Source organism: Marmota monax, unplaced genomic scaffold, assembly GCF_021218885.2.
Source record: "Marmota monax isolate L192 unplaced genomic scaffold, Marmota_monax_Labrador192_F-V1.1 WCK01_AAM20220418_F8-fsc00167, whole genome shotgun sequence".
NCBI classification, from domain to species: Eukaryota; Metazoa; Chordata; class Mammalia; order Rodentia; family Sciuridae; genus Marmota; species Marmota monax.
Window position 1 is genome coordinate 2554101 of NW_026694116.1, and position 15855 is coordinate 2569955.

Sequence of the window (15855 nt, forward strand, 5' to 3'; positions counted from 1 at the left end):
TTCCAATCATGCAGAGGAAACACACGCTTTTCCCTATAAAGACCTAAAACTGAACTTGTACCAGAAGCGGAGCTACAGAGAACTGGATGCTATAATCCCTCGTCACATCTTGAAAGGACAATGGGACAGTTCCTGCTCTGTACGTGGGTTTGCTCCCCGCGAGCCCCAGGAGAGCCCTGGAAGGGTCCCTGCAGCTTCCACTATGCAGGGCGTGGGGGGAGCGGTGAGCTGGTGGCAGATGCGGGGAGAGGAGGGAGCCCGCTGCCTTCTCCAGGCACCACCGCTGGCGGTGAGCTTGATGTTTGTAAATGAACGTAAGTGGAGGAAGAGGTCGCCACCAAGAGTAATGCTGCCCAGCCCAGTGCCACCCCGCAGCACGGGTGTGGATGTGTCCTGAGCGAGCGCCTACTGCCTCGGTCCTGGATGCCCTCCAGCCAGGACCTCTGTGCCCAGCCAGAAGGTTCTGGTCATTCTGCAAGGCAAGGGTCTCTGAGGAGCTATCCACGTCTCCTGGGGCCCCTGAAGGCAAGACAAGCCTTGAAGGCTGTGTGTATCCTTCCTGCTCTCTCCGCCAGGCACTCTGGGCCACAGTAGGCCGCAGGGTGTAGACTGAGGCTTGCTTGAGCCAGGACCACTGCTGAAGTCCCTGCTCACCTTTTCACCTTTGGGTCCAGAGTCTCCCTTGAGGCCAGGAAGTCCTGGAGGACCCTGCAGGAGGAGGCAGAGAGATTAGAGTCCTCATCCCAGGGTCTTCTGGTGGCAAATCCCCTACACCCACCCCCACCATACACACTGCAGGGATGTCACTCACCATGGGGCCAGGTGGCCCGTCAGGGCCTGGGGATCCTGGGAGACCTTGTTCGCCCTGAAATGGAGACCCCCGGTGTGAGCCGGCACCGCTGGTCCTGCTCTTGGCAACCCTCCTCCCCCTTCCTGGCCTGCCCAGTCCACTCACCACAGGGCCAGGGATCCCACGCAGGCCGTCTGGCCCAGGCTTCCCAGGGGCCCCCTGGGGGCCAATGGGGCCAGTCTTCCCAGGAGGGCCTTCCAAGCCAGCTTCTCCCTGCAGAGGAAGTGGGACTTGGGTGCTCAGCTGCTCCAGGCACCTGGCCCAGGACACCTGCTCAGAAACCCTGGGTGGCCCCCAGATATCCGGGGCTGCCCCCAAGGCTTCCCACCTTCCTCCCGGTGGCTGCCTGGCCCATGCCCACCCCACTAATTTCCTAAGCCAAGTGATTCCATCTCCGCTGCTCATGCCGATCACTACAGTGGGTCTTGCCAGTTACCTCCCAGGGGGACCAGCACCACTGCTGTCCCACTTGATGACAAGAAGTCTCCCCAAGGGAAGGCCAGTGGTGCCCACCCAGATCTTGGCCATGAACTCACTCATAGAACAGACCCACTGCCTGGGTACCAGGCCCCATGCTGGGCTCAGAGGATGCCCTCTTCATCCGAGGTCAAGGGCCGCCCACAAGCCTCAGCTCAGGGGTCTCTCAACTCCTGCACCCCTGCCTCATTCCTCTTCCCTTAGACCAGTGGGCAGACAGACCCCAACGCCCAGGCCACCACCCACGGCTCCACCTGGCCTCTCCACAGCCCAGTCCACCACCTCTGCGTCCCAGTTGTGCCCTCTGGTGCGGGGCTCCTTACCTTGGCTCCTTTCTCTCCCTGTCTACCTTCGGGGCCCGCGGGGCCCGGGGGGCCCTGGAATAAGTGAGAGAACACGGGTGGTGAGCTGGGCCCCAGAGGGGGTGGGAGCCCAAGTGAGTCGAGGCTGGGCTGGAGAAAGGGGCCTGAGGCCACTCCTGGGCCGCTGGTCAGCATGGACACAGGTTCTTATACTGGGTCCCAGTGACTCCAGTCCCAGGCAAAGAGCTCCGGGTAGACCTGGGGGCACCGCCCTGGTGCTGCGCAGGAGGCTCAGTCTCACAGTCCCCAAGCCACCAGCGGGTTCAGTGTGCAAAGCCGCCCCTCCACTGTGCTGACTTTCCGGAAGGTCTGTCCAGGGGACAGGCATTTTCCAGGTTTGTGGGTGATTTCCTCCCAGATGGTTGGGTCTACTGACTGTGAATGGTTGGCCTGGCCTAACAGAAATGGCCATCATCCAAGAGCAGCGTGAGCCCAGGACCAGCAGGAAGCTGAGGGAACGCCCCCCCCGGCTCTCCCAGCTTCCTCCTCAGGGACTCACCCTCTTTCCTGGAGGGCCGGATGGACCAGGTTCACCAGTGGGGCCCGGGGATCCCTGGGTAGACAAAGAGCAGAGGGTTAGGAGTCGGGGTGGCGGGAGAGGGCGCCCAAGTCAGGGTTGGTCCACAGCTGAGGAGACACTCAGGTTCCTCTGGTGAGTCTTCATCACCAGCCCAGCTGCCTCCCTCCTCCGAGCCAGCACAGCCAGCCCTGGAGGAGCCCTGCAGCCTCCGCACCCAGCTCTGGCCTCCGAGCACAGCCCCCGCGGCTGGCGCCCCGCACCGTGTGCTGCACTGAGGGGGACTTCCCCAGGCTCCTGGGGGTGGACCCCGGGAGCTGCGAGTAGCCCCCGTAGGACTGTGTGGGCATCTCTTGATTCTGGAACAGGGTCCAGCCTTTCCTTAGATGCTGTGGCGGCTCTCGGAGTCCCTGCCACAGTCAAGAGTCAGCACCTGGGACCTGGGTTTGGACTTCCAGGAAGGAGCCAAGCAAGTGGCAGAGTCCCCCAAGCATAGGACCCTTCACCAGGGGTCAAGCAGCACTGCAGACTCACCGTCTGTCCAGGTTCGCCATCGTCCCCTTTGTCACCAGGTGGACCATCTTGACCCTGAGGGGAAAGGCAGGTTCCCCACTGTCACCCGGAAGGAGGTGCCCCAAGTTCCTCTGGCTCTAGTGCCCCCCGAGTCTCCCTAAACCTGATAAATCCAGTGCCGGCATAGGTGTGCCCCAAAGCAGGGGGCAATCACCTCAGGGAGGGAGCTAGCCTCAAAGAACATCAGAGCCAGCTGGCAGGAGGGGACAGGCTACAGGGACAGGGCTGTGGGGCAGAGAGGCTGCGGGGACAGGGGCTGTGGTGACAGGGGCCACAGAGGCACAGGGGCTATAGGGATAGGGGCCATGGGGGCAGAGAGGCTGTGGGGACAGGGCTGTGGAGACAGGGGCCATGGGGGGACAAGGGCTGTGGGGACAGAGGGACCATGGGGACAGGGACTGGAGGGTCTAAGAGACTGGACTTCCTTGAGCACCTACCGCAGGGCCAGGCTCTCCAGGAGGGCCAGGATCTCCAGGAAAGCCAACTGGACCCTGAAGAGAAGAGAGAGAGGCAGGCCCAGGCCATCAGCAGTCAGTCCACACCCTGTCCACTGGTCACCGCCTCAGGACCCCACCGCCACCACCCAGGAGCTGGGACAGTCCCTACACCTCAGGCCCTTTCCACCAGGAGGCCCTTTCGAGCAGCACCCCAGGAAGCAGCAAGGCCAACCAGGGACAGCAGCCTCCAGCTATCCGGAGACACACGGGGCAGGCACATTGCCCACACGTCCACCCTGGCAGCTCCAGGCTGAGACCAAAGCCCACACCTCAGACTTCTAGATCAGGGCTATGAGAAGCCCCTCCTGATGCCAAATCAGGGCAGATGAGAGGAAGGCCTGTGCCCAGAGCCCAAGGCTAGTGGGTGTGTCTCAGCTGCCGCCCCGTCCACGAGGATGAACCTCTAGGCTTCTCGTGCAGGTCTGCTCCGGCTCATCCCCACCCATGTGCCTAGTAGCTGGTGTGGGACCCTCCAAACCTTCAATGATCACCCCCGGCACACAGCAGTCATGTGGTCCTGCCTGAGCATATGCCCCGCCCCCGCGTCAGGGGGCATGGCAGGGACCCCCAAGAGGGTACCAGGCACCACAGGATACTCACAGGGCTGCCTTTGGGGCCGTCGTCTCCAGGGGGTCCTTTGGGCCCTGGGGGTCCAGCAGCACCAGAGGGGCCGGCCTCGCCCTTCTCCCCCCTTTCTCCTTTGGGTCCCTGGAAGAAAAATGGCCAGAGTCCAGTTCTCAGAGCTGACTGAGCACTGGCCCAGAATGAGGCACGCGCTGGCCTCCAGGGGCTCTGTGCCTCATCAAATCCCGCAGCCCCTTCCCAGCACCTCTGGGTGGGCCGGAGGAACCCCTGGCTTTCTGAGGCTCAGCTCTAGTGGGGGGCTGCTCCTGGACCAGACAGCAGGCAGTGGGGACCCCAAGGTTCAGTTCCTGACTCTCAGGCACAGTGGGTAGCAGGAAGGCCAGGAAACCTGGTCCACATTCAGGGTGGCCTCTCAGAGGACATTCACCTGACCTCAGAAGGCCTGTATATTCTCAGTCTGGTCCCCAATGTCTGGGGTGACAAGTCACCCTCACACTCAAGGCCAAGGTGCCAGAGAAGGCCAGGTAAGCAGCAGCCACTGATGGTGGGCATCACTGCTGAGGTCCACACACACACACACACCCCTAAACACAGGTGTGTGTGCCCCCAACACGTGCATGAACACACAAGGTCAGGTCCCCAAGCGGACCCTCTTTTTAAGTGTGACTCAGCGGCCAGTCAGCAGAGTAGGGCATGACTCCCATTGCATGGTGGGAAGACCTAGGCAGGGATGGAGCTTCCAACCAGCTCCCATGTGGACACTTCCAGCCCTGCCCGGAGCCCACACACTCACCAGGGGGCCCCCTTCTCCTGGAAGGCCAGGCTCACCAGCTTCACCAGGCTCACCCTGAGGAGAGAAGGAGACGTCAAGAGGAGGACAGCAGCAGTGGTCCCGTGGCCAGTACAGACCATGCTCCACCTGCCTGCTGCCTGGCACTGGGACCCGGGCTGCCAGGACAGAGGCCACCATCCCCAGGTGGCTCCTACGATTGCAGGGGAGGCCAGCAGTGTTAGACACAGGCAGGTGATGGACACAGGGAGATGGCGTCCAGGCTACGAGGGATACGGTCAGTGAAGGCTTTCCTGGGCAGGGGCCTCAAGGGATTTGGAGAATAATTATGAGAAGATGGGGGCTGCACTGTAGGTGGGAACCCTGCAGGGCAAGGCAGGGGACAATACAGGCCACCTTTATGGAGCATCGACAGGGACATGCTGGGAATTGGGGGGCCACACCTCTCAAGGCAGAAGCAGAGGCCACTCCTCTGTGGGGTATTTCTCCCCAACCTTCCTATCATGAACAGGAGAATGATGGTCGCTTGCTCCCACCAAGTGGCCTGTATCCAGGAAGCAAGCTCTGGGAAGGGTGGGGGGACCTGAAGTGTGCCCTGCCTTCACCTCCAGAGCTCATCCACAGCTCTTAAGACAGCGCAAGCCCAGGAGCATGAGGGGACTTGGCCCTCAATGCACAGCACACACACTATGTGCACACATGAACACGCACACTCATGGACACACACGCACACACATACTCGCGTGCAAATACATGCACACATGTGGGTCTCAAGGGCCCAGGCTCTAATATCCACCAGACTGAAGGCCAAGGGCCCAGCATGAGAGAACACCAGGGCTGGGAGCACAGCTGAGTAGCCACAGCCCTCCCAGGAGGGGGCGCAAGTTCCCACCAGGGCCAGATCCTGGGGAGGGGGCGGGGCTTTGCCAGCGGTGCAGTTTGATTCTGTAGGAGGCCGTCTCAGACGGACGTGCCCGAGTTCCCAGTTCCAGTTCACGAATATGCTTCTAAGCTTCACAGCACACTGGACGGAATGACCCAACCAGGTCCTCGTGCCTCTGCATACACAGGCACACGCGCACGTGCACACACACGGTGGTCCCCCACAGGGTCTTGGAGCTGCTGCCCCAACAGGGAACATCACCTTCTCTCCCACTGCGCCAGGATTTCCTATCCCTCCTGGAGGGCCTTGTGGACCGTCAGCACCTGGGGCTCCGGAGGGTCCTCGGGGGCCGGGGGGACCAGGAGGGCCCTAGGAGAAGAAGTGGCCATTGAGCCCAGAAAAACAAAAAACCTCCCCAAACACATGCAGCAGCTGGCACGGCTGGCCTGGGTGCCTGGTCACACTTACCATCTGGCCCACATCCCCAGTCTCACCCTTTTCACCTGGAGGTCCCGGCAAACCCTAGAAGAGGGAGCTGTGGTTAGGAGCCACTCTGCTAGTGCACACAGGCGCCCCCAGGGGGCGCCTCCTGGCGTCTACACACGAGCACAGCCCCAGTCACCAAGGCCCGGAATTAGCCAGAGGAAATAATTAGAGAAGAATGCGAAGATTTATGGACAGCGGCACGTATGGTGGCATCCCATAAAACCATAAACCTAATGAGCCGGCAGCAGGGAAACGTCAGATAAATTATGTGTCCAGCATATGCTGGGATGCCACACAGTAACTAAAGACTGCTTCCCAAATAAATAAAACGCCAAAATATCTAACAGCGTTTGACACGCCCCATGGTCTAGGACGCAGAGCTGGGTACCAACTCTGCATGTGACCTGTGGGTGTGCCTGCTGGACTTTGCAAACACAAGACACAGCCTCCTGCTCACCCAGGTGAATGTGAACAGGTACATTTGGGTGCACTCAGGAGGGTGGCCCTCAGTGCTGGGGACACATGCAGGAGTGGACGTCGCTTTCTTTCCTCACAATTGCTCAGCATTTCCCGTGAGTGTGGACACAGATGCCTTGCTTGGGAGCAGTGGACCTGCTCTGGGAAGTGACAGCACTTCCAATCCCCACCACGGAGCCCGAGTTTCTCCTTTCTTAAGATGTCAGGAGGAGTGGGCCCAGCAAGACATAAAACCGTCTGTGGAGCCCCAGCCCTGTGAAAACCCTGCTTACCTGCAGCCCCACCGGCCCTGGGGGCCCAGGGAAACCTCTCGCGCCTTCATCTCCTTTCTGCCCAAAGAGGCCTTGCTGGCCACGAGGGCCGGGCTCACCGTCTGCTCCCTGCAAGGTAAGAATTGAGCATGGTGAGGCTGAGCAGCACTCGAGGGCCAGGGCTTGTGGAGGTCATTAGCCACAGATACTCACGGAGGGGCCTGGCTGTCCAATGGGGCCTTGAGGACCTGTGGGCCCAGGAGGACCCTGTGAGGAACAAACAGAGATCCAGGTTGATTTGCAGATCGCAGATCAGGTCGAGAGAGGAGTGAATCTCATCGCAAGCCCAGGTGGACCAGTACAGGGGGCACATGCACACAAGGTCAGTCCCCAAACTGCCACTCAGCAGAGGGATGTCCAACATCCAGGCCACAGGCTCTGGAAAGTTGTCCACATTCTCAGTTCCAACATGAGCACGTTATGACAAATGGCAAGGAAGCTGCCACCAGTGTCACACTACAGGCACTCTGCGCCCCTTCGCACACGGGGTGGGGGGGTCAGGCACTCTGTGCCCCTCAGCACGTGGTGGGGGACAGGCACTCTGCGCCCCTCCGCACGTGGGAGGGGCAGGCACTCTGCGCCCCTCAGCACGCGGGGCAGGGTCTGCAGGGCACAGATGCCTTGGGGCAAGCGCACTGAGCCCACTTTATCTCAAGACCTGTGAACGTGGCCTGCTCACGCTTCAGCAGCGAGACACGCTCACAGGTTCACACACAGAGGAGCTTACTGGGAAAAGAGCCATCGGCCTTCCCACCCATGGCCACCAAGGGCAGCGCCCGGCACGCTGGCGCATGGCCGTTTCGAGGGGCACCGGCACTCGGCCACAGCGCTTACCTGCTCGCCTTTGTCACCCTTGCTTCCTTTCTGCCCTGGCTCCCCGATCTCTCCCTAGGGCAGAGGGGAAAGAGGATCAGCCCCAGGGACTGGGCGTCCTCTGCTCACCACTATCCCTTTGTCTGGTGACAGCAAGTCAGCTCTCCAGGGGGCCACGGCTCACATAAGAGGAAACACTTCTGTGGATCAGTACAACTTCCTTTCTGATGTCAGGCTGGGAGGTGCAGGCTTGGGATCTGACTCTGCACAGAATGTCAGTAGACTTGGCAATGGGGACGTCACACTGAAGCATTTGCTTTGTTTTAGAATTGGACCACCCGCGTGGCAACAGATCAGGGGGCAACGCCATTGCTGAGATCCCCAAGAAGGCATCCAATCTTCCCCAATGCTTCTGTTAGGGCAGGGCTGTCTCCCACCCGAGAGGCCCGGCACCTTCCAGGCAGAGGTGACAAAGTCGGAGCCATCACCAGAAGTGGTCCAATGAAAGCCAAGCCAAAGGGCTAAGTCCCACTGCTGTCATTAAATGAGGTATAGATACGAGCTCAGTAAGAGCGCCAGGCCACACAGTGCACTCCTAGTGATGCGGAGCCTGACAATCAAGGGGAGACATCTAAACACAGACATTGAGGAAAACCTCATTCACTCCAGCTCTGGAGAGTCAGAACTTGACACCACTCAGCAGGGGGCAGGGAGTGTTCCTCTGCCCTGGGCACCGGCAGGCAGAGCAGGATCTGGGCTGTGGCGGGTCTACACAGGATTCCAGGTCCCTGAGCACACCAGGCCTTGTCAGGGCCTCTGTGGGCGTCCTCCTCAAAGTCGCCTGCTGCCACCAGACCTCAGTGTAGTGCGGGTGGCTCTGGAGCTGAGCCTCCACCCGGCGTCCTGGCCGGCACCCCCCTCCCACCTCACCTGCCGGCCAGGCTCGGCCAAGGCTCACTCTGCCTTCTCCTTACCTTGTCTCCATCTTCTCCAGGGGGACCCACAGGGCCAGCAGGACCAGGAAGCCCCACAGGACCCTGGAGACCGTCTCGGCCAGCTGGGCCTTGCGGCCCTTTCTCACCCTGGAGAGGACAGAAGATCCCTGTCACTTGTGGTTTCCTCACAGCAGCATCTGCAGCAGCTCCTCACCCCAGAGAGGGAGGCCTGTGGGCCAGACGCGGGTGCTCTGGGCGAGCGGCTGTCACGGCAGTCCTAACAGGCCACCAGGGACACGGACAGCTGCGGAATCACTTCCTTACCCACATACATCCTAGGGAGGCCGACCCGTTACAGAAGAGGAAACTGAGGCCAGTGAGCAGCAGAGTCAGCTTTCAGACCCAGCCCACCACGTCCTGAGCCTGCGTGACCAGTCCAGCTCTCTCGAGCAGGAGCCAAGCTTCGGGACCAGCAGGAGGACAGCCTGCACTTCAGCCCCCAACAGCTTTATCACTCTTTGGCTTCTTTGTAAACACCCACCTGCACGCACGCGCGCACACACACACACGTGCAGTCGCACAGCATGAATATGCACACACGCACCACTAACATGCATGCACACCCATGAGCCACTCACACACACAGAACACACATGCACACACATGACAAGGACACAGCTGTGCACGCCTCACAGGACATGCACAATGTGAGGCACAGCTACTACGTGTGTGCACACCGTGTGCTCATGCACACACACACACGTGTGTGCGCACACAGACATGTTTTTACATGCAGGTACTTGACATGCACACACACCAGTCCCTGATCCTCCCTGTACACGTGGCTGATGGCTTTCCTCTCCTGGCCCTTGGTGACTCACATGATCCTCACCAAGCTCTTGCTGTGCCGTTTACCCAGCCACCTCATCTCTCTGAGTGACATGCATTTTCCCACCCCAGCCAGGACCCCCTTTCTTCCAAGAGACATGAAGAAAGAGGCATGCGCCCCGGGGAGGGGACACAAGGAGAGCACGCACACGCGGCTCCACGTGGTTGGCAGGGCGCCTGCTCACTGGCCCACCCACCCCTTCCTGCCTCACCCTTGGCTCCTTACCCCTCATACTTGGTCCCTGACAATAAAACGTCCACACCAAAGAAGCCAGAAATGCTGGGGCTGGGGGCCGGCTCCACGGACGCCTGCCTGGGCAGCCTCTTGGGCAGGCAGTCAGGGGTGCTCCCACCTTCCAGTGACCTTTCCTCCTCGGGGAGCTATCGGGGACTGGTGGGCTTTTCCCTGCTCCGTGAAGCTCTTGCAAGGCTTCTGCTTAAATATCTACTCTCTCAAAACAATGAGCCAAGCCGTCCCCACCAGGGTCTGCGTGTGCTCCACATGCACAGGGGGCCAAAAAGGCTTCTGTTGTCTGGCATAGAATCCAGTTGGAAACGATCAGATGCCGTCAAAATTGCTCATCGCGTGATGAGAGCCTTCTCCAGGGTGCAGATGTCCCCAGTGCGGTTACACGGGGGCTTCCTGCCCAGGGCACGGAACGGACGGTTCTTCCTAACCCTAAGCCCTGAGAGCGGAGCAACAGGAGTCTCCTTGCTTACTCCTGTCCCCCAGCACACAGGCCTCAGCCATCGAAGATCCCCCAAGCCCAGGTTCCTCCTGAACCAGGAGGGGAAACTGAGAAGGCTGTCCCCTTGGCTGCACAGCTGTGGCAGGAATCTCATGGGTGGAACTGACCCCCTCCACACAGCTGCCCCCTGGGAAGCTAGGAAGGAGTGTGGCCACTGAGCCCCTTCACAGAGACCAAGGTTTGGGTGGCCAGACCCCTCCCCCTGCTCCTGCGGTTTCTCAGTGGCTACAGAACTCGGTTCACCAAGAGCTCAGCCCACTGTGGGGGCAGAGGAGGCATCCGTCTTCCCCGGAGCCCCACCCTTCTTTGCCACCTTCCCTCCACCTGTGCTCCCAGGTAAACCAAAGGAGCAGCAGCTTCCAGATATCCATCCTTGTCCTAAAAAAGACCAGCTGGGAGGTGGGCCCACAGGAAGGGCTGTCCCCTCAGCAGACACTGTGGCCCTGCACACACATGGCCCAGGCTGGATGGGACCCCCCACAGAGGACAGCCACCTCTAGCCCGCTCTGTCTGCACAAGCTGGGATGCTCATATGCAGGAGTGGACTGCACACACGCTGCAGGGAACCCTCCTGTGGCACCCGGGGCACACACACCACTCTGTAGGATGGCACCCCTTCCTGCAAGCTCCAGGGATGTACCCCGGGGACACCACGGGGGAAGGACAGCCTGGGCCCTGAAGGGAGCCCAGCCACTCCAACGAGAGGCCTCTGATCCGAGGCAGTACTTACAGGAGCCCCTTTCTCTCCAGCTGGCCCGGGAGGACCCTGAGGCCCCGGTCTGCCTGGAATCCCGATGGGCCCAGCAGCACCCGCTGGACCTCTCTCCCCTGGAGATCCCTGGGGAGGGCCAGGAAAAGGGTTTCATTCAAAGGCTCCTGGACCACCCAGCCAAGAGTTCCTAAGGCACTCGCATCACGCCACCCGCCCTCACCAGAGCCCTCGGCTGAGAGCAGAGGGACCGTGGGCGAGCACCTGAGGGGCCACCTCGCCACGCTCTCTAGGACCACAACCTGTCACAGGTGGCATACTAATGCTGGGAGGGACCATCTTGTTCAAGAGGCAGCAGGCAAGAGCCATGACTGGCAGGCTGGGGACGGGCCTCTGCCTTTGCTGGGGGCTCACCTGGCCTCCGGTGGCCAGCTGCAGCAGGTGTCCTCAGAGTCCAAGAGACCAGGCCCATCCCTCCCCTGCTGGCCCAGGTAGGGCCACCACAGGTGTGGGGCCTACTCCTGGCTCCCCAGGGATCCCCTGTCACTCAGGCCACCAGCCTGGGTACGTGGTCCACATCCTTGCCAAAGTCCCTCCGCTCCAGCACCCTCCCAGCTGTCACCTGTGCAATAAGTCTGGAGAAAGGTGACAGGGCAAGAGGCTGTGACTCACCGCAGGGCCTGGGGGGCCGGGGGGGCCTTCGCTGCCTTTCAGTCCAAGAGCTCCCTGCAAAGCAGTGGGAATGTGGGCAAAGGGCACCCAGGGAGAGCCCCCAGGGTGGGCACTGTGCTGCTCCAACCCCACCTGGCCTCGTACTCACCACCGGACCAGGGAGCCCTCGGTCCCCAGGGAAGCCACGCAGTCCTGGAGGGCCATCTTTCCCGGGGAGGCCAGCAGGGCCTGGGTCACCCTGAAGACAGAGCAAGGGTGAGCTACCCTGGAAGCCCAGACTGCAGCCCTCCTACTGCTGCAGATGCCCAGATCCTCTCCTGGAGTCCGGCGGGGCCTCCACATCAGCGTCCACCTGGAATTTGGACGGTCTGGGGGCTTCCCTGGTCACCAGGCTTCCAGAGGAATTTCTTCCCTTTTGTTTGAATTTTCTCTGTTTTGTCTTGTGCTGGGGATTCAACCCCGGACCTCGTGTGGCACTCCACCTGTCCAGGCCTGGAAGCTGCTACCCAGGCTGGCTCCACGTGGACCCAGGGAATGGAGCCACTCTGTGAGGCTGTCCCTGGGCTCCATGGAGGCCCCAGTAGTCTTTCAGGGCCATGGGGAACCGAGCAGGAGCTGAGGTCAGCCACCTCTTCTAGTATTGGGGACTAGTGACAGAAGGGTGCTAAGGGATTTGTGGCTGACACTGTCAGAAGTACTGCCCTAGTGGACTGGCCACGGCCTCAGGGCTGAAATCCTATGCTTTCTGAAGAGGCATGTCTGAGCCTGCCCTCTCCCGACAGAGACTACAGCTTGACGTCTTTCAGAATCCTCCCTGAGGTCCACACTTGGGCGCACAAGGATCTTCCCAAGCCATCGGTCAACTGCCCTTGGCCTGCTTTCCAGACTCGGTGAGCTGTGTGTGTCTGGAACAGATACCCTTCCCACCCCACTCCCCCCCTCGCTGTCTCTCATTCTCTCTTTCTCTCACACACACACATGTACATACTTACTCAAGCATATACCCGTGTGTGTGTGTGTGTGTGTGTGTGTGTGTGTGGTTTTCTCAGTATTGCTGTATTTGCACTGCTTTCTATTCTCTAAGTTACTCTTGCATGTGGTCACATAAGGGGCTGGAGAGGTTGTATCTTCTGTGTCCCTTATTGAGAAATTTATTTTCATGCTAACACAGAGCAAGCTACCACTACCAACTTGGGGTGCCCCGTGGAGGAGCTAATAAGGGGGACAGTGAGATCCAGCGCCAGGAGCGAGGACAGAAACACATTAATTTTTCGCCTTTTGAGTTTATTTTCAGCCTTTCGCAGTGGGAGATTCGTACAAGGATCTCTTTCTGCCAAATCTGTACAGGATTTGTGAAGTACGAGAGCTTTTCATCCATTTTGGGAGCGGGTGGCAGCTGGGGGCAGAGCTCTCGGCAGGCCTGCAGAAGTCTGATGCCCGTGTGCTGCTGCTCTTTATACTCCAGCCCCCAGGAGGCCAGCTCGGGCCCCGCTCAAGCCAAGCCAAGCGCGGCTGAATCCGAGGCTTGGGAGTGCACTGACATGAAGGGCATTTGGGAGATCACCCTCCCATCAGAAAGGAGCAACGGAAACACAAAGTCCTAAAAGGCCCCTCAGGAAAGGGCCAGCCTGACATGAAGCTTCCAGAAACTCACCTTTGTCCCTTCTTTTCCAGCAAGGCCTGGGAGCCCCTGTTCACCAGGAGGACCAGGGGGCCCAGGGTGGCCACGCTCTCCCATCGGACCCGTTTCTCCCGTGGGACCCTAAGGGAAAACCAGTGAGCACCACAGATCAGTTTCAAGTGACCTGCAAAGGGGGAACTTCTCTTCCAGAATCCAAGGACAGTCCTGACTGCACAGGCAAAGACCAATAGCCAACCAACCCTATTCCTCTGCACTTCTTGTTTCAGCCAAAATGCAGCAGACCAAAGTGAGCTGGGTGGACACTGCTAAGCAGCCCGCTGCCCGGCCCCAGGCACGGCCAGCACTTCCTCCTGCCCCCAGGCCTCTCAAGAGGCCCAGTGGGGTGGACTTTCAGGATGTAATGGGAAACCAGCCGGGGGACATCCATGTCAGCCCCCGGGGAGAAAAGCCACAGGGGCCACAGTGACCGACCCCAGTGCCACGGCAGCAGCAGGCCAGCATCTTATTTCTCGCTACATTAGGCGTGAAGTTTCTATGAAGCAGGCTCCTGCTGCCATATTGCTGCCCAAAGCCACCGTTCTGGCTGGAAGCCACACCTTCATTGATGGGTCCCTACAGGGACCCAAGGTCTGTGGCGCTGGCAGGAGCCAGTGGCAGGATGTGGCTGCCTCAGGCACCCACGGAAGCACAAGTGGGCACAGCCGGCCCTGCACTGGGGAAAGCTGGGCTCCTGGGCTGGCCACGCTTGCTCTTCCTGCTGGACCCACGCTGCACACCCAGGAAACCTGGCTCTTTCTCTTGGGGTGTCTTCCTGTGTGGCAAATCTCTGGCTGTTAGCATGCACCCCAGGAATTCAGCTCCTCCCTTAGTGGCACGTTCGCCTTCAGAATCGGGGAGCTGACGCTGAGCCTGGGTTCTCCTCCCACACGGCTGGGGGACACCCGATACCCAGGACCAGGATGCTGTGTCTCACCTGAGGGCCGACCACACCGGGCGGGCCTGGAGGGCCAGTCTTGCCTTGGAAACCCTGTGGAGAGAGCGGGCAGCTGAGGCCACGTAAGCGCCCACCCCGCCGCCACTCCTGAGGACGCCCGCCCTCTCCCACCCGGTCCCCAGATGGCGGTTGCTCCCTTCTTCACGTGAGACGGCCCATTTCTCTTGCTACACTTCCACGTGGCTATGAAGCCAGAGAAGCTGGTTCCGCACCGGGTTTTTGTGCTGAGAAATAGATTTTAAGCCATCGGTCTTTCTTGTCACTAAGTGCTCATTTTCTGAGCCGACTCGGGAGCCAGGTCTGGGCTGTTCCTAGTTGATGATTTTGGGGGATTTTCCTGCTCTCGTCATCGATTCCTCTGGCGCACACCAGGGGACCCTCTGGCCAGCTCCTGGGTGTGTCTAGGACAGGTAGAGCCTGGCCCTATGGGCTTTGCCATCTGGAAGCGCACATGCGGGATTTTAACTGGATTCAGTGAGCACGTCCCATCTGTGCTGTGCTCGTGCCTAGGTGACGTCCTGGCTGGGCTTGGGGCATCCTCCGTGCTGCCCAACCTCTCCTTTGAAGGAAGAAGCTACCCTGAGACAACATAAGCTTGATTTCAGGTCACGTCAGCGGACTGAGGCAGGTGCGCTGGGACGTGCTGTTCTGCCCCAGGCCTCTTAGAAGGGACACTCTGGATCTGGGAGGGCAGTGGGTGGCTGTGAGGTCACAGAGAAGGCTGATGGGTGGGCACACACTGCTCTGGGCGTGCTGCCTCCGGGTCAGGACGCCTGGCCACAGCACTGGGGTCTCACACTGAGCCACTGGCCCACAGGGCACAAGGCACATTCAGGTTCTCTGCGAGTCCTCAGAGGACTCTCTTCTGGAAGGACAGCTCAGCTGCGGGCAAAGGCTAGAGCACTGCCCGAAGCCTGCACTTTCCAGGTCAGAAACAACGGGTGATGGACAGGTCGAGGGGGAAGTGCCCAAGGAGGCAGCGGCCCTGGTGAAGTTGCTGATGCCAACGTTATTGGGAAAGGCAAGGAAGATGTCCTTTTGGCTCTCCAGTCATTCAGGGGACCCTCTATGGCCAACCAGGATGGAATCTGTCTCCAACCCCTTGCTGAGAAGTAGGCTTTCGGGCCAATCAGGAGCAGTGACGGCACTGTTTTCATTAAAAAGTCAACCCCTCAGGAAGGACTGTGCTCAGGGGCATCTGGACCAGCCCACAGGAGACTCGACTGCCCAGGTAGGACACGGGGATGGGCACCCCTGCATCTGAGGAGGTGGCAGGCACCGAGGAGCTCTGGAGAGCACCTCCCCAGCAGAGGCAGCAGCTGAATTGTTTCTCAGGCTCTTTCCAAGACAAGACCGAGGAGGAAGAAGCACACAACGTGCACAACCCTCTACCTCATCTCCTGGAAAGGCGTTCAAGAAAATGTGCAGAGCATGGGGGAAATGTTTTAATCTTTCTCGATAAACAAAAAAGCAAAGTCATCTCCACTTCTCAGCCAGCATGGCAGCACAGACACTGCCAAGGTATGATAACGAGGTTTCATCGAGAGGAACCAGAGACAAAAGGGATCCTGTCTTTAAAGGCACACACCTGATGTGGCATTCAAAGACCTGTGCCACCCGGGGGCCAGCATCAGCAGGGAGGGAC

The 15855-nt window shown here is 59.9% G+C and overlaps 1 protein-coding gene across 2 annotated transcripts in view; it reads right to left on the reverse strand.

The window, feature by feature from the left end:
• Col5a1 (collagen type V alpha 1 chain) overlaps positions 1-15855 on the reverse strand; it is a 141765-nt gene that overhangs the window by 18532 nt on the left and 107378 nt on the right. For both annotated transcript variants that reach the window (XM_046465357.2, XM_046465356.2), the window contains exons 38-57: positions 14190-14243; positions 13229-13336; positions 11723-11812; positions 11575-11628; positions 10924-11031; positions 8596-8703; positions 7643-7696; positions 6962-7015; positions 6770-6877; positions 6003-6056; positions 5796-5903; positions 4655-4708; positions 3877-3984; positions 3217-3270; positions 2741-2794; positions 2189-2242; positions 1651-1704; positions 956-1063; positions 812-865; positions 655-708 (exon numbers count right to left, since the gene is read on the reverse strand). In XM_046465357.2, coding sequence (XP_046321313.1) covers positions 655-708; positions 812-865; positions 956-1063; positions 1651-1704; positions 2189-2242; positions 2741-2794; positions 3217-3270; positions 3877-3984; positions 4655-4708; positions 5796-5903; positions 6003-6056; positions 6770-6877; positions 6962-7015; positions 7643-7696; positions 8596-8703; positions 10924-11031; positions 11575-11628; positions 11723-11812; positions 13229-13336; positions 14190-14243 — 1494 coding nt within the window. The remainder of the gene's footprint in view (positions 1-654; positions 709-811; positions 866-955; positions 1064-1650; positions 1705-2188; positions 2243-2740; positions 2795-3216; positions 3271-3876; positions 3985-4654; positions 4709-5795; positions 5904-6002; positions 6057-6769; positions 6878-6961; positions 7016-7642; positions 7697-8595; positions 8704-10923; positions 11032-11574; positions 11629-11722; positions 11813-13228; positions 13337-14189; positions 14244-15855) is intronic.